The sequence below is a fragment of the Buceros rhinoceros genome, unplaced genomic scaffold (assembly GCF_000710305.1).
Source record: "Buceros rhinoceros silvestris isolate BGI_N320 unplaced genomic scaffold, ASM71030v1 scaffold1891, whole genome shotgun sequence".
NCBI classification, from domain to species: Eukaryota; Metazoa; Chordata; class Aves; order Bucerotiformes; family Bucerotidae; genus Buceros; species Buceros rhinoceros.
Window position 1 is genome coordinate 16,479 of NW_010393458.1, and position 22,622 is coordinate 39,100.

Here is a 22,622-nt window from a genome sequence, read left to right on the forward strand (position 1 = left end):
TGAATAAGGCACTACCTACAAGAGGAAACTGCCTGGGGGCATTTGAAGCGATAACCTAAATCTGGAAGAAAACAAAAAGAAAAAACACACAAAAACCCCACCACCACACACTCCCCAACCTCAATACTTCAGTCAAAGTGACACTCCAAAACCTGTCTCCATCCTGGCCACTCTACTCCAGACTGACGTGACCATGCTGGGCACCAGACCAGAACAACTGCTCTGAAATGGCTTTTTCTACAGGTGCTCAAGTGACAGAATCCGTGGGGACAGATCTATACAGAGGGAAACCTAGGGGCCCCTGCATCAAAGACAGAACTGTGTGCTTAGTGAGCCCTCTCCACACAGGTGGCATCGGTAGGGACGGCAGTCTCCAGACTCCGCACCCATCTATTTCTGTATACACCCCAAACAGGAGCATATTCAAATAGGACCTAGGATCTGAACTACTTGGGCAAGGAGTTTCAGCAGGCAACACATGGACGAATGTGTGCCTGGAATAAACCTTTGTACAGACCTGGACCTGGGTCCTGACATGTCCAGCAAGCCCTTGGGCATGCATAGGGAGGGGAACCTGACCCAAGGGATGTGACCCCTGGTAACCAAACTCCTATTTTCAGAAAGAAGGACTTTGCATACATGTCCCTAGCTGTCTCCACCATCCCCTCCTGTGGATCAGCCAAAGTACAAACTTTGGCTATCCACATCAATAAAAAGCTTAAAGAGTCACAGGAACTATAGTTTTTATAGCCAAATCAAATAACCTCCCAAGTAACATAAAAAAAAACCAAGTACAAAGGAAGAGATAAACACTTGGGTCAGCATGTAATTATGGGTCAGCATGTCACCGTCCCATATAGAAAGAAACTTATTTTTAAAGCAATCTAGCCTCAAGTCTCTGGTAACAAAACAAACCAGCCCAATAGGCGCACAGCAAAAGCAGATACCTTCTCAGAGGATTACATTATTGACATACATGTCTTTGCACCTCCTCAGAAGTCTTAAAAATATACAGCCAGTGAGTTTAACAAGTCACCACTTTTTTTTGTTTTCCAAAAGCAACACCCACCACCTCATTAGATGACTGAGAGGGGGAAAATAAAACTCTGTATTTTAATAATCTTAACAAGCAGAAACGCAGCAGAAAACCCACCCCTCAAACAGAGGATAGCAAACATAAAAGTGACTTTAGCTACCTGTCTCTGGAGACCTTCCATTTACTCGACTCAGTAGCACACTTACATTTCACTCAACAGAATGCCAATTATACATTGGAATTTATAGATCAAATATTATCTGTATCATATTTTTCTGCTTTGATTTATACGCTATTTTCTGAATTCTAGACAAAGCTTGGATCCCTCTCCACCTGCATTTCTGCAGTTACTGAAAGACATAAGAATGGCTGAAAGCATCCTTTGAGGGAACATCTCGCTAAAGGTGAAAGCAGAATGAAAGCCACAGAATAATCACACCATCATTAAAGCATTTTCAGCCCTGTACTCCATCTGGGAGAAGGCACAGACCATTCTTCAGATTATTAATCAGAACTATTTTAAGCATATAAATGTAAAGATCATTGGGCATTTATTAAAAAAAAAAAAAAAAAGACTTGCTCATTAGCTGGAGCGATTACACACACGTTGAGCTGTGGGCTCCCTCTTCCTCAACCTCTAAACTTAGGAAGATGAGCTGCCAGGGCAATGGGCGAGGTCTGTGCATTCAGATGCTGCTCTGAATATCCCTCTGGGAGATTTTGTGAAGATCTAACAACAGATAAGTAGGATTAAGCAGCTAAATCTTGTAAAGCCTTTTCTTTATTGGACCACATAGAATTTTCCCAAAATAATGCTTCAATATTACAATAACCGTTCCCTTTCATCAACAGAGATTGCAACCTCCCTTCAGTCAAAGTGATTTTAAGGTGGGTAAAAGCCCACCCCAGTGGCCACACCACCTCCTTTGCTCTGTCTCTTCCAGCCCTGCTGTCAGCTGTTGCCTAATTCGCACCTCAGCCCTGGTTCTGTTGAACCAGCGAGGAAAGCTGTACTCACATGAGCAAATGCCTACTTGTTGTCAGTGCTCAGTCTTGGGCTTTTCAGCTAAACCACTACCATCCATGTCCCTGTAGAGCAGATGTCAGAGGAGATGAAGCCCTCCTGGCTGGTGTCTGCCTTGGGAGGATGAGCCCCGAGCTGTCAGGCACCTACCTGGGAGTGCACACAGCGCTGTGGCCCAGCCTAGGTGCTGCCCAAGTTCTCCTTTGGACCCCCAAAATGTCCTCTTCCCTTTATTTATTGCCTGTAGAGCCATGAACAGGGACTACCGGCATGTTTCATTCATTCGTCACAGCGGAGGCGTTGCTACAAGCACCAGATCTCTGGGGACAAGGCAGCCGCAGCTCAGGCAGCATATTGCAGAGAGCCCTGGGACAAGTTGCCTACGTGGAGAAGGGAGAAAAGGCTCATTTTGGTAGTCTGCCCTTATCTAACTCCCATGTTCAAAGATGAACACTCTTCACCTCCGGGGACTGCAAAAAGGCAGTGATATTTCAGGCAAGGGACCAGGAAAGACTCTGCTCTGTTCAACAGAGAAATGGAATTAAGGCACCTTCAAATAAGACCCTTTTAACCTGAAGACAGTGAGGTCAGTATTGTTTAATATCAAATTAGACCCAACGAGCACAGGAATAGACTTGCAGAGGCTGGGGGAAATGTAAAGGTGACACTTGGAAATATGACACTTAACCTGTGATGCTTAATTTCTGTAATAAAAACATTAAGGTAGTCAGTATCAAAGCTGAACTGTCAGAAACCAACCTAGCAAAACAGCAGCCTCACGCCAGGGACTGGCCATACTGTACCGCAATCACGCGTACACCTCTCTCTTCCTCTTACTTTTTCTTGCTGCCCCCCCCCACCACCCTTTAAAGCTGCACGGAAAATGAAAAAATTATCTCTATCCAAACCAGATATGGATGAAACAGGTGGGATATACACTGCAATAAATGCAACATGCTGCTAAGGACCTTCATTCCCAGACAGATTTAACCAATTCCGCCATCACCATGAAAATCACTATCAAAATTTACCATCTATTTACAGTGAAAACAGAGACATGGAAGGAGACAAATGCACTTGTCTGTAGAGCAGAACCTAAATCTCCTCATACAGACCATCCCTTGAGCAGACTGCTACTTATGTCTACAAGTTACAACGATACACCTTTTAGCTATATCCTTCCACCCACCACAGGAGTTACCTGACTGCGTTTCTGTATTCACAAATTAGCACACAGCTGCTCTACACCTTCCACCAAATCCCCCTCAAGCATAGAAGCAGACTGCACACATTAAATACACATGGACTGCACATGTCATCTGCTTGGATTGAGAAGTAGTTTGTGTGGGACTACACAGAGATTCCAAGTCAAACACATGCTGGATCAAACAAATTAGAAGGAAGGTTGAAACAGATCTCTACCTGATCGTGGACGGGCTGACAGGGGAGGGGTTCTGCACTGTCACTCTGCTCTGCACACACTGCTCCATGGTAAGGAGGATGAAGGCTCAAACAGAGATTAATGCACCTTTTTCATCTCTGCTGTAGGGCTGACCAGGAAAACTTTGAAGCTGCTGAATGGGTGAACATAAAATAGCAAAATGCCTTGCAGAGAGTGGTCTTGCACTGACAGGCTGTCTTCTCAGATCATATGAAAAGAAGTGTTTTTGAAGCGTGGTACCTACAATCGACATCTTCTGCAAGGAACAGCGGTAGCGATTTGCCAGCCCGACCTCTTAAACCCTTTCAAACCAGTGGCCTAAGTGGTATTTAATTTGCAAACTCCCTTGAGACAGTAACATTGTTCAGGGGAGAGTAAACAGAATAGAGGATGCAAGGATTTGACACACATTTTCCCCAGTGAACTTTAATTCTGCAAGGCTACTTTAAAATGATATATTAACTGAAAGAAGTTTATTGCCCTTTTACCAGCTTGCATCAGTTGAGCAGAGGATCAGTACTCGGGACTCATGCATCAGGTTCCAAGTCCTCATAGCACATAGTTCTTATTTCAGAAATCATTTTTAAGCACAGATTTTCAGTCACATTTTATTCTTGAAAATTAATGTATTTGAACACAAGTGGTTAATATTATCATTGCACCTGTCAGTGGTTTGCTTTATTAGGTTACTTAATGTAGAGAAACTGCTTGTTTCAGGCTTTCATCTGTAAAATGTGAGCTTTTACTAGGCGCAAAGTTTAAATAGCATCAGTGTTGTGTGTGGATGGCTCATTACTGACTCATTTCTTGCTCACTTAGACGCACTGCAGAGATGCTACTCAGAGATGCTATTTGAAAATGCAATAGTTTGCTTTCATTAAAAAAAAAAAAAAAAAAAAGTGCTTCATTGAAGACAGCCAGCCTTAAAACAGTACCCAACAGACAGGGAGGTAGAAAAAGCCCTATAATATGAAGCATTCACTACAAGAGACAGACCATTTCACATACAAAAAATAATTTAGTTAAAACCAGAATGAATTCTTCCATCATACTGAGATTCAGCAACCACTTTGCATTATATACATAATTTTTTCTTTAAAAGCACTAACAGATATTAACGCTAATAAGAAAACTGTAGTCCTATTTAAAAATGAGGATAACCAGAGCACCAGGCCGATCAACCCTAGGTAGTTCACTACTTGATGGAGGCCAGAAGACAGCACCCCCCAAATTGTGCCATAAACTGGAGAACAAAAATGAACCAATTTCATACACTCCTAATGCGTGATTTTTACAAACAAATACTGACACAGGAGTGAGGTCAGCAAAACACAGCGCAGGAACAAATGTGTGAAGAAAGCAGACAAATGCTTTTGTAATATGCTTTGTGGGTAAGAGCCATGCACCACTTAGCGACAGCCTTAGGTTAGGAGCCCAAGTATAGCAGGATCTGTGCTTGAAGGCTTGAATCGCGCTCTCCTTTGGCGATCGCTGCAGGTCAGGTAGGACGCAGAGGACAGACAAAAGCATGAAGCTCACAGGAAGCCAGGATACAAGTGAGAGGGCTCAGGAGTGAGAAGCAGGCCAGGGCAGGAAAGCGAAAACAGGCTGCTCAGGGAAGCAAGCAAGGCGGAAAACGAGGTGCAGATAAAGAAGGTGGGAAAAACAGGGCTAAATAAAGAGAAGCGCAAAAAAGTATAATCTAAGTGATTTTGTAAATGTGTAACTAAGTATAGAAAACCAAAAGAAATTAAGAAAATAAACATCAGTTCAGTTGTTCTTCGCAGGCATTCACTACAAATTGCCAGAATGCAAATATATTCCAGTGCTTGGTGTGCAATTGATGTTTTCCTCTGCAATATTTAGTCTCATTTATCAAGCTTCTTAGTACAAATTAAGTTACAAGGTAATCAATTAGACTGAAAACACAGCTTGTTTCATTGTAATTTTGCACTGTAAGCATATTCACCATAATTTAATGATTAGCTAATAAAAACCCATGAAGTGTTTATGTAGCTTGGCTTTTTGTCATTCAAATTCCTCTCCTGGATCATTGCAAATGCATCAGCCAGTACAGTCCCAGCTACAATTTTAAAAGCCTGGCAGAAAATGCACACAGGGAAGGAAGAGGGGAACACCACAATGTGGTGCTGAGGTTTGAAAAAGGAAAGGACTCTGGAAAACACAGCTCTCTTCCAGAATAATAGACAAACTGCCTGAGGGACTGCAGACTGTTTTCTCCTGGGACGCCTTCCAGGAGGACTTCTGCAGAAGTCACTACTTTACAAGGTTAGAGCAGCGTGGATGGGCCGCTGTGGATGGAAGCTGCAGCTGCTCTCTGTAGATTCAGGAGGTTTTCCCATGATGCGGAGAAGGTATTGAAGATGTTGAGTGCAGAGTGAGTCCCTTAAGTGGGACATTGCTGCCTGATGGGAAAGAGGACAGAATGGGATTTTTTTTTTCTTTTTTTAATTTCTGTTTTCTGAGATAAATTCTCTTTACAGAAAAATAGTATTTTTTTTAAGAAATAATTTGGATACAGCAGTTATATTTGCTGAAGTTTAGATCTGCATATTCTCCAGTTAATGTCTTTCCATGTTCTGGCGGTTTTGATGAAAAACCTGATTAGGGAAACTAGGAGCCTATTCTCCAGCTTTACGGGGGTAGGGGTTTGGGGTGGGGTTTTTTTGTTTGTTTGGGTTTTGTTTTTTTTTTTTTAATTTGCTTGTTTTAAACTTTTCATTTATTTTCAGTAAATTGAAGTTTGGAATTATACTCTGTAAAATTCCTGCTTAGCTGAGCAAGCCAATGTTTCCTGACCAGAACAGGCAAAGAGGTGAAGACCAGCCCTAATGATACCAAGCAGACACACGTAGTCTGAAAGCTGCGAAGAACAGGAGCGAATGTTAGAGGAGTTGTTCTCCTGACCCACAAATGACCAAGCTGGTGAGAGAAAGCAGCGAGCAGTGTGGTGCTGGCTGGGGACAGAGGAGCACAGGTTCACCCCCTTGCTCAGTCTTTTAAAGGACATCCTGAGGGGAAGCGTGAGGCGGCAGCAGAGTGACAGAAGTGGGGCAAAGCATGCTGCTGAGCATGGCTGTGGGCTGACAGATGAAACATCACTGGACTTCACTTGTATGACAGACTTTGGTGTTTTAACGCTTACACATGGTAATGTGACCCACGTTTGTTTCCAGCTATGTTTAGGTGGAAGAGATCCAGTATGACTGTCAACCCTCCCTCTGTCCCCAAGGCCAGCTCTCCACGCCTAGCAAGCAAGGACCAGACGCCTCCTCTCCCAAACAAAATTCTGCCGGTCCTGGCAATGTGGTTTTTTGGGATCACATATAGGATATAGAACTAAAACTATAAATGTTTGCTCCTTGCATTATATTCCTGATTTAGATACAATACATTATAAATACACCACAGTAACTGACAGAGGTATCTCCAGTGCTCTCCTAGGTTACAGGAGGGGAATAGCTAGATGATGTTATGAACTCTAGTTATATATTTGTTAGTTTAGCTACCCCAAAAGGGAAGCATTAAAAATCAGATTGCCGGCCACTGAGGACAAGTTTTCATTCAAACAGCTTTGAATTGGTTTAGTTGCCTCTGTCCAGCAGCAACTGATGCAACATGCTTCCTTACAACATCAAGAACAAAATTTGCTATGTAGAACTGAAGTCTGCAAAAACAATTCTCATCTACGTAGCAATATCCTTTGCATTAACTTTATGAACATACACAACAGCTACAGCTGAGGCACCTAGGAATTTAGCTGAAATGTTCTCTTCTCCCATCCCCATATGCAAAGGCCCAGTCCCACACGTAAGTATAAAGTATCTCCAAGTAGCATACACCGGGAAATTCAAATTAATGGAAGGCCACACTTCAATTGATTTTGTGGTCACAAGAATTACGCTGTATTTGCAGAGAGCATGAAAAGGCTATCTGTTTTATACATGGGTGTAAATTCAGCAGAATTACGTGTCTTAAATGAGACAGAAAGAGTCCTCTCAGCTGCCCACATATAAAGCCAGGAAGCAGAAAGATGTAAACAGATGGTCTTGACATTTTCCAATTACAAACCTTTTTGGCAATATACAACTGGGGGAATGCCAAATATTTGTCACTTTGACACTGGTTTGTGGTAAGTAATGGGATTTTGGTACTTACAAATTCTGAAACATCCTGCAATTTGAAGACCAAAACCAGCTATTTAAATCAAAATTATCACGCAAGAAGTTAAAGTCGCATCTTAGAATAGGTACCGATCTAACAGAAAGCATAAGAAAAACTATTTTTAATTGATGCTTATTCATAGATTGACTAAGATTCTGCAATAGAGCCAGAAGATACAAGCAAATACGAGCAGGCTGGTGTAAAACTAAAACCCACCATAAGGGAAAAAGGTAGACTGCTAAAAACCGCATCCCACAAGATGAAAAAATCTCCATTCCTCAAGGGACCACTACCCACAAACTTTTGTCTTGGTTTTCAGAAGACTGCAAACAAAGGAACTTAGAAATATACATTCCTCCTTCTGGTTGTTTTTTTTTTGTTTTTTTTTTTTTAATTATTTTTAATTTCTTTTAAATAATTACAATTCTTTAAACATTCAGAGCTTATGGATACCTTATAATTTGCAAGTCTCGTTCCTAGTAGGTTATTAAAAAGGGATTAGCTAGCACTGGGGTGCACAGAAGGTGTATAAATAGAATTGAGTGGGCACCTCATAGAGGAGCTCAGAGCAGCATGTGAGCACGCACCTGTCTAGAACAAGGGCTAGCTTTAGCCTTTGGACAATTGTAGACTTTGGAGCTCTCAGATTTAACTGTGCTCTCACATTTTGACCTACCACAGAAACGGGAAGTGAGGGCTTGAGCTAATAATTTAATGAAGTAGTAATCACTGATGCACAAGTTTGCCATTTTTGAAGGGGTAGAAAACTCTGCTCTTTCCTGGGTCTTGAGGGAAGAAAAAAAAAAAGTAACTTACAGAACTTAGTTTACATTATGACTGCATAAATGTGAATTAGTTGCTTTGGGTCTCATTTTACATTCGGCAAATCAACTATGTAATGACATACTCAATTCCAGAGCTGTAGGTACTCCTACCTTCATATCAAAGCGCACTACAGAACCCTATTGGACTCAGAAGAGCAATGCAACTACAGAACCACATACTCTCCACCCTCACCAAGTTATTCTTTCACATTATTCCAGTGCAGAAACTGAAAGAGAGCTATAAAAATCTTTGGGGCATGTAATAACAAAGAAAAGAGAGGAATAGAGCAGGCATTAATTTCATTCTGCATGATGATGTGGAGGCTTCAACACCAAAATTGCTTTTAGAATCTGAATGTTGGCTTGGGTTTCCAAATTATCCTATTCAGTGCAAAACAGTGAAGGAATGAATTTTATTACAGCAATGATTAAAATATGTATGAGAAGACACAGTACCTACCACTCAACAGAAAACAGTACTCAGGAATATTCCCAAAACCAAGCCTAATTCTTTCTAACATAACCCAAACCATGGCTATAACTTCAAAATCACAGTCCATACAAATCAGAAATGGAAAGAGTTGCTAGAGTTCATCAGACTGGTCAGAAGCCATCCAAAATTAGGACTGCTGTCCAGCAATGGGGATCTTTCATATGAGAAACCTGCTTTCAAATCCAAAAAATAAACACCGGTGCTTACTTGTTGTTGGTGGGTCCTGTTGCCAATACATCCGATTGCAACTTTGGGAAAAATCCTTGTTCGTATTTCCCTTGGCCGATCTTCATATCAAGTAAGTGAGGGTGGATAGCTGTGTGATCGATCTTCATCAGCCGCTGCTCGATGGACTGGGCTGCAAGTTACAGTCACAGGTGAGCAACTGTGTTAGCAAACCACCTGAAAACACACGCTACAACAACAGAAGTGGTCATGCTCCAATCCCTGAAAGTGTTCTAAAACATTAAATAGTGACCTTAGATGCAGAAATCTGTCACTTACAGAAGTGAGGAAACATCTGCACTGTTATTTTGTTATTTTGCTTTTAGTTTCTTCACCCAACACAACTAGTACTGGCACAAACAAGTTAGCCATTAAGCAAGCACGTATTTATGGGAACCTACAAAATGGGTTATGAACTGATAAGAGCAGTGCAATCTCTCTCTGAAATTCTGTGTTTGTCTTTAATGCTCCTTCAGCAGAATGGAGACCTCTGAGTCCAGCTGCAACTCTGTGCAGGGTCAGACACTTCGCTTTGACCCACACACGTCTCCCTGGGCAGACACGCAGCAGGGGCAATACCCAAGTTTTGCAAACATCCAGCACCTGTAACGATCCTCCTCTTCAAATTAAATATAGCATTACTGGATGATAGGCCTTCAAAAATCATAGCTAACTGTAGCAACATCTGAGCAGCATCAAGAAGTTGAACAGATGCTTGGAAACAAGGGAGGCTACGGCAAGGCTCCCTGGAAATCTCAGCTGTGCTGAGTCTAATGCAGTTCAATCATTTTCTTCTAGGACACGAGGATTTAACCTCGAATCATGAGCAGGATGAAAATAAAATCTGTCACCCTCTCAACATTGAGTCAGATGCACTATGAAGGAGAGGGGAAAGGAGGTGTATGGGGGAAGTCAGCATTTAATTAGCAGCTTTAATATTCAACTCTTTATAGCCCATCCATTAATGGGCAGGACCACTCTTTTCAGCAACTTGCAACTCATGAATAAATATGCAAAATGTGGAAGCTAAATCCATTTTCTGTTTGTCAAGAACAAACCAGAACTAATTTCCTACTTCATAAAACTGTGATGGGAGAGAAACTGTCATAAGATTTACATACATTATCATTAGAAACTCAGCAGCTCTTTGTTTTCCCTTCTACAATAAAAAAAAAAAATCATTTTGTATGTTTTTGTTTTAGACAAAAGGACTGGGCAGTGTGGGATCAGAGGGTTTGAAGGGTTCCCAAAATAATAGGTTAAACACACAGGTGCTCTATCAGTGCCAGGGTCACATATTGTGAATGGTAAATATGAAGGAAAGTTGGTATTACTATCAGTTTGCTGCTTTTCACAAGACAGAAAATGAGGTTCTGGTGCCACAATATCTACCAAAACTAGACGTTGAATAGACAGTCGACCTGCAAATTAGAACTGGGTTTAGACAGAAGTTAAGCAGACACAGGATTTCTATTTCTGCAACATTTCTAACAAGTAAAACACTCTGAAGGAATTCAACAACAACAACAAAAACAACCCCCAACATGAGAAATATGTTTGCCCCAGTTCATTAATATGTGTCCCAACACATTTAAGAGTATAATTTCCCAGTACTACATGGAAATGGAATAAATACTTGCACACTAAGAAACTCTAATATAATTAGAAAATGCATCCTGTGACTGTAATGGAAAAAAAAAAATCAAGTCTTCAGTACACAGCGTATTGTACATTAACACTGAGCATCTATTGCTGGAGCCACTAAATATGCCACACCAGATTACGTCCCCAGCATCCCCCGCTGTTCTAACCAAATGGTGTAAGGCAAAAAAAGGTCTTTTTACGGGAAGGGGGAGATGAGGACAGAGAAGCAGACACCAGGGCTCAGATCCTCGGTGTGGCTGGCACTGGTCTCACCCCCACAGTGAAGGAAAGCTCTCCTGGCAATAGAAGAGGAGTTGCCTGAAATGAGAAACAGCAAGCCCAGCTCCGTGCTTCGGTTTGTGTTTATTGAACGCACCAGCCTAGGAGAGCCCAAAGGGTAGGTAAAGGCTGCCACTGGTTTTGGTGTTTAAAAACATGCTGAAGTTTTTGCCTAGGGAAAATAAGGACACCACCGAGTCCTTCTCAGGTAGCTCTAAGGCTTCCTCACCAGCTCTAACGCTCGTATGACTGAGGACCTATATTTCTTTGTGGCTGACACCGTACTTTTGAATATTTTACTAGCCTGTCTGAACATACCTGCTTCTTTCAAAGTGCTGCATTTCTGATAGCTGGATGTCCGCAGTGCTGGAGCCCTTACATTATATAGCCTTATTTTCTCAATTCGTGAGTCAAAAACTCGCAGAAAAGGGTCCTTCTCTTCCCACTGGGAGATTATCTTATTATCTATGAAGGTTGCAAACATCTGTGTTTCGATGAAGTGTGAAAGGAATGGGAGGTAAGGCTCGGGTTGGTCCGAAAGGAAGGAAGCCTGAAATACAGAACAGCTCGTTAGTGCTACGTTCCTGCCTGGTGTTGACACGATGAGCTATTCACTGGCAAAGAACCGATCCAGCTGCCAACAGGAAGGCGTGGACAAGGCTTCCCCACCACAAAAACACCTCTCAAGGGAGGAAGAGATCCAGCTATGAAGGAATTAGGCTCACAGGTCACCTCTTCGGCCACGACTGTGAGAAATAAGCAGTTGGGGAAGGCTTCTTGACAGCTAGAGTAAAGAGAATATAGCATTACTAAAGTAGTGCCTGTGCTGTCAGCTTTTTCAAAGTAGCCTGGCAGCTACCACCTACAAGAACAAGCTCTGTGCAACCCACATCAGATCACTGCCATGTGTGCTCAACTTGGGACCTCTGGTCAGCACATCCCTGTTTGGGACCTGATCACTTATTAGGGTGTCATACATATGAAGGGGTGTACAATGTTCTTCAGCTAATGAGCTTTTGTGAAGATAAGCTCCACTATTAATAATAAAATTCCAATTAAAATTGAGCATTTGCGTAAGTTCTTAACTGAGCTTTGAAAACCCCGACCTTAACAGCCCACTTTATTGTAGCAGTACTAGTGGAGATTGCCCTAACAACCCTCTCCTTTTGAATGCTGCACTGTTCAATGCCTGAATACAAACATGACCAATAAAAGCAGAGCAGCATTTTGTTTTAATGAAAAACTGACTCAAATCAGTATTTACTCTGTTCCTGCCTGTTTATCCCTGTTACATTCTCTTTGGAGAAGGACTTGTATCTGAAAAAAATGGCAGCTAAGAGTGCTACCTACTTTGTACAGTCACTTTGAAATAATAACTGGGCAAGCTTCCAAAAGTTTCTCATTCCTTTTACTGGCCTACAGTCTATTTATTTCCCCCATTTCTAATCTCAGCTTCCTTTTCACTCTTGTATACACACTACAAGGTAGTCATAACGATACTCTTCTGCCATAAGGGTGCAATAACCTTCTACAGAACAACACTACCCATTAACAAAAAGCTCTACTGTGAGATTAGGAAACAATTTTGACTTTTGACTCGTGTGTGCACCTCTTCTCTCAGCAAACAAAAAAGAAAGAAAGAAAGAAAAGGTCACTCTCCATTGCTACCCTTCCACCAAATGCGCAGGAGAAGCCCCATCAGCTCTGCAGAAGCCTGCTAGCTTGGTTCATACAAGCCAGGACAGCTCTGACCAGCTCAAGAGAACTGCACCAATTTACTTTGGCAGGTGATATGGCCCTGTGTTATCAACTGACAAACCTCAGTGAGACAGATGAAGAACGGTGGATTAAAGAATACCTAGGCTATATATACATAACACAGCTATTCTCCCTCCCTCCCAAAAGCACTTTCATATGAAAAAATGAATGTATGGCAATCTTTACTTTGTCAAAGTTTTGCATTTGTTCCCTGTTTGTCAGCCACGACTCCATATCGGGGGCCGCCTGAATGACGAAAGCCTCGTAGTCGGCGAACATCTGCGTAAAGCGGTTGGCAAAAACCTCACGAAGCTGCACATTCAGTTTGTAGTCCCTCAGCTCCACCTCCTCACATGGCAATTTCCCTTCCTTCTCCTTCTCTGCGAGGGGAGCTGTGATGGCCATTTTTTCCATCGTCACGCCTGTTCTTTTGGCAAGGGCTTGCAGGCGGGCGATTGTCTCGTTGCCTTTCAGCAGCTCGTACATGTTGAGGGCATTGCCAGGGATGTTCCCGTTCTTCTTGTCGTTCACCAAGTCACTAAGAACCAGGTTCTTAAGTTTGGTGGCACTGTCACTGCAATGCAGGTTACCCTCTGGTGGGATCCCAAACTGCAGGAGAACCTCAGAGATTTCCTGGATGAACTCCAGCTTGTTGGGAAACTGGGGGAATTCCTCTGGTAATTCGATGAAATGGTTATCGATGTCTACAAAGCACAAGTTTGCCTGAAATACACAGAAAAGTTTCAGAAAGGGATGCTCAGCATGGCTGAATTGGTTTCTCTGATAAGTACCGCCATTTTCCCCTAGTGCTTCCAGACAAAAGGGTAAGAGCACATATATGCAGGAGACTGAAGCTGTGTTGTCTAGCCTGTGACATTTCAAATTTCAGTAAAGCTTGGAGCCACCTGGATGGCAATGATTTAACAAAGAAATAAAGCCTTCTGACCCCTCCTGCTCTCCTGGGACTTGCAGATCCCAAACTTCCCACAACAAAGATGCGATATCTCCTCCCAAGGAGGACATACCAGCAAGCATGATGTGCAGCACCACTTCTCAGTCCACGTAAATACCATTTGTGTGAATTACCACATCTCAAGGGCACATTTATTTTACCAGGATCCAACTGCAAGAAGCCTCTGTAGCTGTGCTACTGATGAACGAGATGTTCAGCAAGAAAGATGACACTGCTACTAACAAAGCTACAAAGAGGGTCCCATGCATATCATTTGGGATCATGTCTGAGTATAGCTTGTCCACTAAAGGTCAAGCCCTATTTCTTCATTCCCCTCTATCCGCTTTCCACTCAGACTTTCAATCATGGCGATTCCTTTGCCCGAGATTGTAACAGTGTGCTCTTAGACAGCTTTGCTCTGAATGGAGATGGATCTCAGCCCGTAAAATTAAAGCTAAGTGAAGATATGAATCTAGTAGAGCAAATACTTTCACTAGGCAACTGTCAATGGGGGGATGGAAGAACTCTACACAAAGATTAATTACATTGCAAATGCACCCTCAGGAATAATAGCAGAATGAAAGACAGTAATTGATCTTCTGAACTGCAGCTTACATCTGAAATTCACTGTCTGAGTGCACCGTGCTGAATAAAATCTTAAACCAGGTCAGATTCCCAAGGTGCTGGGCTCTGATGGGTTTTACTCTGGCACAAAGCTGCAGAATGGGAGATGCAGAAAGCCACAGGACAGCAGCAGCAGGTCTTTGTTAGCCTGACTTGGCCATTAGCACAGCTCCTCTACCTTCTCCAAGGCACTTTTACTGTTGTTCTCACCAAACACTGTAGACTAACCTTCAGATTATGTGAATGGAAAGGACTTGTATTCCTCCTTTTCCAAACAGGTTAATTTTCAGCAGCACAATACACTCCATGGTAAATATGGTTATATTATATCGGCTATTTCAGGGACATGTTTGACATTAATCACCTTTCACACAGATGCTTTAAAAGATATTATCATTAGGTAAAGCAGAAGCATCCCTTCAGCTCACTTTTTCATAATAAATTTGAACTATACAAAGAAAAGCACTTCTTCACAGAAAACAACATGCTTTGCTTAACTACACAGCTGTTAGACTTGTGGTATGCACTGGTACAGTTCTTTAGCTCAGGGACTGTCTTCTTATCTATCAATATTTCATTTCAAAGGCTTTTTAATTTCAGCTCTGCATATCATTTACAAAATTTGAAAAATGAGATTTGGATTCATAAAACCCTTAGGGAATTGGTCTCTCTTCTCTCTTCAAAAACATCTGATGATTAAAGTTAATGCAGAGAGATTAGTAACCTTAAGACAGCATGATGGCCAGTTGTTAGAATTTTTATCTCTAACAAACAAATGGTTTATATTTAGAGCAAGAGCTTGAAGAGCCAGCCCCTGGCCTGAACAATAAAGGAATGCTAAAGCAAACAGCGCTTCATTACTGCTTGCATGTTGAAGGATTTTCTACTTTTCATTCCTTCATAAAGGAATTTGAGATTCAAGATCTTCCCTGCTCAATACCCATTCTTTCTTTCCCTCTCCCACAGTTACTGGACCTGTGGTGTTCCTAAATACTGATATTTTTCACTCATTTGCTAAACATCAGGGAGGCTGGGGAGGCGGGACAGGTGGAGCAGTTTCCACTCCACTATTACTCTTCCTTCACTGGCGATATTTAACTTGTTATTCCAGCAATACTGCAAGCCCATCACATTAAAATTTTCATTTAAGGAATATGACAGCTTAATCTGCTAACTAAAAGCACATGACTAACAATTTAAAAAAAAAGCACAGCAATTATGTAATATTAGCATAGTTTTACTGACAAGCGTAGCTAGATACCAGCTTCATTTCCAAGCCAGTGCAAATTTCATGGAATTGGGTCATTGTATTCAAGAGATATGACTTGATTTGCACTGTTATATGTCACTGAGGCTATGAATCAGTCCCCTCCATCTAGCACTAAACAGACCTTGATTAAAAACTGTATTATCCTTGCTCTGTGTTTATTTCTCCACTTCCACATACAAACTCCCCCTCCTGTGTATTCTCTTCTGCTGCTTCTCCCATCTGTCCTCTCAGTAAGAGGTCCTAATTGCAAGCCTTAGGGACTGTGCCCCCAGGAGAGGTGCCCCACGGTGCTGAGCACTGTCACGAGCTGTTACAGCCATATGATTTTAAGATTTACAGCCACTGATTTTAAGAAGAAACCCAAGTTAGAATGCATGGCATGCTCAAGAAGTGTATCCAGCCACCATCTTGACTGAAGACAGGATAGACATATCCCAAAGGCTCTGCAATATGGAGAGTGATCAGTGACCAAAGTGAAGCGGTTTTAATCATCTTGGTGAAATTTTGATGAGAATAATCTCCATTTCACTCTCTACCACCAGTGATTTTAACATCTAGATTACAAGAACAACCTTTCCTTCCTTTTTTTCCTCTGTAGAAAAAGTGATAGACCAGCCAAAGTTTTTATTTCCCATTGAACAGGAGGACAGAAGATCCTCAGTCCAAAAGACCATAACTGGAGTGAGTCAGTATTTTAGAAGTATGTAGGTATGCCTTTAAGTGGATCATGGGCATATTATTAATGCAGACCTGGCTCATCTGAGGCCAGGATACTGTTCTAGTAATATACCCTGACCCAGCCAGGAACACACAGGCTCACCTGTGGGCAGAATGAGGCTGGCAGGACAGGGCATGCTTCTCAGCAGCAGTGGGGACACAGGGACACATTTATACCACCTAGCAAATGCGCCTGAGACCCAGTTTCATAAGGACCATCCACAAAGGACATGCTCTTCAGTGGTCTGTCAAAAGGACTGTGACACTGACAAAGAGTAACAAAACTTGGTGAAGCATGTGATGCAGGGAAAGCAGAGACACTTTCAGCGTCACAGCAAGAAGCAGAAAGAGAAGCTTTTAGAAGTCAATGCAATTAGCAGCACTTATTAAATTCAGAAATGGACCGAGAAGGGCTGTGGAGACTTCCCCCACTACCTCGCTTGTGTTGACAAACAGTCTTCACAGTGCCAAAGAAGCTTCCTATCACCAGGCACAGTATTTTCCAGTAGGGATTCACACGAATATTAGTAACATGTTTCAGAGTAGCAAGCCCAAAGGTGGAGACTAACCTCCTGAGGCAGCTCCAGCTTGGAGCGGTCAGTTCCCTCCTTAGACTGCAGCCCCATCAGGTAGGGAACGGGAGCATCCAGAAAATGCAGGAGAGAGGCAGGAAGGATGGGAACATACACATGCTGCCACTGAAATGGGAACAGCAGCGTCGTGATCCCCTCCGCCACTGTCATCAGACGTTGATAATCTAGACAGGGAGAGAGGGAGAGACAGACAGACATCAAATTATCTTTCTGTGTTTCGCCCTTGAAAGGTGGTTGGCAAGGACATAGGTGGCAAAACAAGACAGAAACCATGTTAAATGGTTAAATGTTAAATGTTATTTAATTCGTCAAAACTCATTACGCTCAGGAAGAAACTGCTGAGCATAAGTATTCATATCTTATCTAGATCTGTTCTGTCATTAAATTAATTTATTAAAAGGTTACCAAAAGTTCTCTCTATAGTACAGGATAGTCATACTCCAATTCTATAAAAAGCATGTATTTTCACAAGGGAAAGGAGGACAAAGAAGTGAACTTCAAGGAAATATTGTGGTTTCTTGCTTGCTTCTGCTTGCCTGCTTCTGCTCCACTTGCTATTGCTTCTAAGGCTAAGAACCGCCTTGGCCACATACCAGCAGAACTCTACAGTCCCTAAGTACTTAAAAACACTGCTTTTAAATAAAACCCAAACAGAAGCCTAATAGAAATTTAGTTCTAAAAAATATCCTGCATATCTATATTTATACTTCATTATTTTCCCAAATTTATATTTAATCCACTAGTTCATTGTTTTGCAATGTTTTGGTTCAAATAAACACACTGTGCATTACTTTTTTAAATGAAAATTTAATTCAATTCAGCTGAGCTGCAAGAATATTTCAGAGTATGGATAAGAGCAAATTATTCCTCAAATATCCAGCTGGCATGACAGAATAGCACAACCTATTTATTAATATAAATGAAGGAATCTAAATTTGAGAGCACATTTTTAAAAATACAAAGATCATAAGTTGGCATTAGAGAGATGATCATCCTTACAGCAAATCTAAAAATGCAGACAATCTGTCAGGAAACGGGTGAAGACCCCTGGGTCTTGTAAGCTTCTGGTGAATGTGAAACCAGATGATTGCTTCTGCTCCATATTTCAGTATGACTGTTTCTACTCCATATTACAGCAGCTTCTGCACTGGTAACAACTCCCCCGAAATTTCTAAGAACATGAAAGTACTTAAACCCAGTTCCTTAGGAATCTTAACTTATCATGCAGATGCAGCACATCTCATTTAATGGTAGTGGTTAAAGATAGGAACACCAGCGTGCAAGTTTGTAAGTGACTTTGAACTTGCACAAGGTGCATGGCACAGAGGAGAGGAGGAGTCAGTTCCGATTCCCATCCTGGACCTCCACCACTTGTGAAAGCTGCTTTTCACTGTTTGCAAAAGGAGTTGTTCCCCCCGCCAGCTTCAGTGCATGGGTACATCATCAGTAACCAGCAAGGGTGGCAGAAGTGATGTCTCCTCTACGGCTGTATCCAAAACCAGTTCTCATCAGTGCCAGACAAGTCTCATGAGCTTTGGCTTCAGCAACAAAAAGATTTTCCCTTGTTCCAAGGCCAGACCCAGATCCTCAGTAATGCTTGGGTTGTCGCCTATCTCTCCTAGCCCCACTGCATGAAATTAAAGATAGATGTATGAACACTCTAGTTTTGAGTCAGGAAAAAAGCTTTCTTACCTATAGCCCCACTGACTGCTTTTGCCTGGATAGGAAACCAGCCTGGCCCTTCCCGTTTGCTGAACGAGCCAGTCTGACATCTTGGCAGAAATCAGCAACAGCAAAAGCGCTGTCATCTGACACTGTTCAGCTATTAGGAGGTCACTGGGAAGATGCACTTGAATAAACATGCAAATTAAAACAACAAATTGCATAACCCATTCTCCTTGCTCGCACCTCTCTGTGGAAAACCAGCCTCGATCTGCAGAAGGTCAGCCGGCAGGACAAAAACATTTTTCATCATGTCTTACTAATAGCTGGTCACTCAATCTTCAAAATTATGTTCATGAATACAAGTCAGTCTCAAGGTTACACCTCAAAAACCATTCCCAGCTACATTTATGAATCCCTCCCTGTGCAATAGTCTGTAATTGTACACATCCATTGGCTGTCTTGTTGGGGAGCACTTACACAAACTCAACTTACACCACCTGTTGGTGAACCTTAGGCATCTCATAGCACTTCATAACTCTGAAAGCTTTAAAGGTTAAAAAAAAAAATAAATCAAACACAAGGTAGCATGTCTTAGTCTACATGAGGTGGTTTCAAAGTTCTGATCTACACACCGATGTGAAATAACAGGTCTTCACAGCAAAGTTGCAAGTATCTTTTTGAATACGGGCATTCAACTCTGGAAATGCACGCTCACTTCTATTTAATGACACTGATAATATTTAATACGGTCACCAGCACAAGTTTCACAACCAATTTACTACGAGGAAAGTGGTTTTCAAAAAAACTGGTGATGACCATATTATTAGGCTAATTGTTTCCATCTAACAATGCTCAGCAATTAGCAGAGACGAAAACCATTAATGTACTCCGCAGTTTTCACTGCAAAGAAGGAAGTTCCAAGATCTCTCTGGAAAATAATATTTAAAAAACTGGAAATGGTTCTTTTCATATTTGTTTAATGAAGTAAGAAACTTGAGTTACCAGTTACAAGGTTAGATACCTGTCCTGTAATGCACAAAGTCTTTTTTGATGAAGGGATTCTTGTACCTATCAGCATTTGAATGAAGCTTATGTAGTTACTGAGGACAATCTGGAAACAAGGGATTCCTCCTCCATTTCCCTTTTTCTCTCTCTGGTTTGGGCGAGATGGAACAGAAAAGAAGGAAGGAAGGAAAGAAAGAATGGAAGTGAATAGAAAAAACAGGGTTTGTATAGACTGTGTGTGCTTGTGTCATGGCAGAGAGCATTTCCAGATCCTATACCACCATTACTACTAGACTTTGATATCAATCTCCAGCTGCAAGACAAGTTTTGCCTGTTATTTTATGAATGACAGGCCAAGGTAGGGAAACTATTCTCTGATCTTACTCCAATCTTCAGAGCTAGAATCGGGGATTAGATAGTATTCTCCAGTTTAGAAGTGTCTTTTGAGAAAGACCTGTCTGTTGAGCAGAGTGAGGACACAACAATCCTGTTTCCCGTCCATCTAACATCAAGAAATATCTGGAGAATATACAAATAGTAAAAACACTCCCTGGGTGATACACACAGAAGGTGTGTGAGAGTGGTGAAAGGCTCAGATCAAGGCAACTTCCTGAGATCTGTGAATAAATCCCTTCCTATTCTCGAGGTTCACCCACCTCATGCGGTGCACTCCATGCTGGATGCAGCGAAAGGCCATGCGATGCCAACAAGGCTACTACTGACTGCTTTGAAGAGCGCAAGCAGGAGGTCACAGACCACAGTGATAGCCATAGCAGCAGCTGCTGCCACCAGAGCAAAGATCTGATCTGTGCAAAATCATCCCTGTGTACAGAAATAAGTAGTTGACAACGGAGACCTAAGCCTAGGGTAGTGCCTCCCCTTCTCTTTGCTGGGCAGCCTGGGATGGTGGAGAAAGAACCAGAAGATCTGGAGACTTACTGAATGTCCCAAACACCAGATGTGTTTTTCTGCAGTGTGCAGATGTGCCTTTAGCTTTAAATTTCTCTTACCCTGTATCCCCTTTCCATCAGATTGCTCCATCTCATTACTGTTTCACTCCTTATTTTACTCATTACTGTTTCACTTTCATTTTCACTTCTTTCCACTCCCCAAGTGATGAGAGCTTATACCACAGTTTTAATTTTGCTTGGCAGCTATACTTGCAGCCCTCACCCTACCTGCTTGGGACAGGGAACCATCCTGCGTACTCCAGGACGGGGAACACCATCGAGCACAGCCTCTACTGCAAGTTCTTTGCATTCAGAGTTAAATCTCTAATTTGTACACAGGACATTTTCCAAGAGATTCCAAGGAGGATAATCCCAGGGCAAAGTGGCTCCAATGGCTTCTATTGCAGCTGCTGCCCCCTGACAATCGCTTAGCTGGATTTGGCATGGGTCTGTCTCTCACACTTAACCTTCTCCCTAAGCAAAGAAGAGCACAACAGAATCGAGTTCAAAGGCTCTGGATCCAACCCCTGTTTACCGGCAGCATCTGCTGGAGGCCTTTGGCCAAGTAAGTCCCTGCATCTCACTTCCCTCAGCAGGACAAGCAACCGCAGCAGGGACCCACTCTGCTGGGGTCGGCAGTTCTGCTATGCAAGCGCCACGTTTCAGCCACGCTTTACAAAGGCCTGGTAACATTCGCATGGCTCACAAGATATAACATAATGCTTAAAATGCAAACCCTGAGAGATTCCTGTATGATTATGAATCACTATTTTGTGCTGGAGATGGAAATGGTTTCAGCATTTGAACATCAATTCGCTGTAAATGTTTTTCTGAAAGAGGACAAAATTTGACAAATATTTGTCTTGATGTTGATTCTCCATAATACAATAACAGGACAATAACCAATCAGCATGTTATTACAACAGATACGATGCATGCAGAAATATCCAACCCAAAGTGCTTAAAGTCCAAACACAGGCAGTGACTGAGAAAACAAAACAAAAATAATCTTTCTTCTTTCATTTTGCAGACTGGGTACAGAAGCTCTGAGACATTAAGCAATTCACAAAGCTCACATATAAATTACTTTTCCTGCCATAGAGGAGCTAACTGAAAAATCCTTCCCATGCTGCAGCAAAGTAAAATCAAGATCCTTTGAGGGGAGGGAAAGGGACATCAATGTTACCCTGTCCAGAACAGCTAAGACCTCCCATGTTCAGGTGCTGCTTCCAGATCAGGTTCAAATCTTTGGTCGTAATCAAAGAGAAGGCAATTTTGCCTGAGACCTTCTCAGCAAACGCCCAACCTAAGGATTTTTGAGTATATGGCCTGTGTAAGAGCACCCACGCACTCATTCAAACCAGAAACGGCACTCTTGCTGTTATCAGTACACTGTTTTCCAGTTTCAACACACTCAGCCTTCCTGATGAAAGAACAGAACGGCAGTTTTCCAACTCTATGTTCCAGTAACCTACCAAAGGTAAGGTAGAAAGCCTACCACAGAGCTGGAGTCTCAGCCCGGATCCTCTAAATCCAGTACGCTGCTTTAAAAATAGCCTGTGTTGTTTCTTTCTTTTCCTTTTTAAGTCCCTCTTCCTATACAATTTGAAAGCGCTTGGAAGCGTTTGAAAAGACGGGTTACCTGGACACCACTACCTTTCCTCTACTGCCTTTTGAACATGCCTAAAGTATAACTGCAGCTTTGCGAAGCCACATGTTTAAATATCTATCCTGGAAGATAATAATAAGATTATGTTCTCAAAGAAAGCCTTTCCAAAACAAACAAAACAATTCTAAGCAATAGTTTTAAACTAAACAAAGCCAACAACAGAGAAAAAAAAATTAAAAAAAAAAAAAAATCAATGAACCTTAATGAGTAAGTGCTAATTCTTTGGTGGGAAACATCTGAACTGGCTTTAAAACACTTTTTCAACTAA

The 22,622-nt window shown here is 42.0% G+C and overlaps 1 protein-coding gene across 1 annotated transcript in view; it reads right to left on the minus strand.

Annotated features, from left to right (window-relative positions):
- Positions 1 to 22,622, minus strand: part of LOC104501091 (DENN domain-containing protein 5B) — a gene marked incomplete at its 3' end in the record, with an annotated part of 59,047 nt that overhangs the window by 14,315 nt on the left and 22,110 nt on the right. The window contains exons 5-8 of the mRNA XM_010144842.1: positions 17,042 to 17,229; positions 13,096 to 13,632; positions 11,470 to 11,701; positions 9,211 to 9,361 (exon numbers count right to left, since the gene is read on the minus strand). Of these exons, the coding sequence (XP_010143144.1) occupies positions 9,211 to 9,361; positions 11,470 to 11,701; positions 13,096 to 13,632; positions 17,042 to 17,229 (1,108 nt within the window). The remainder of the gene's footprint in view (positions 1 to 9,210; positions 9,362 to 11,469; positions 11,702 to 13,095; positions 13,633 to 17,041; positions 17,230 to 22,622) is intronic.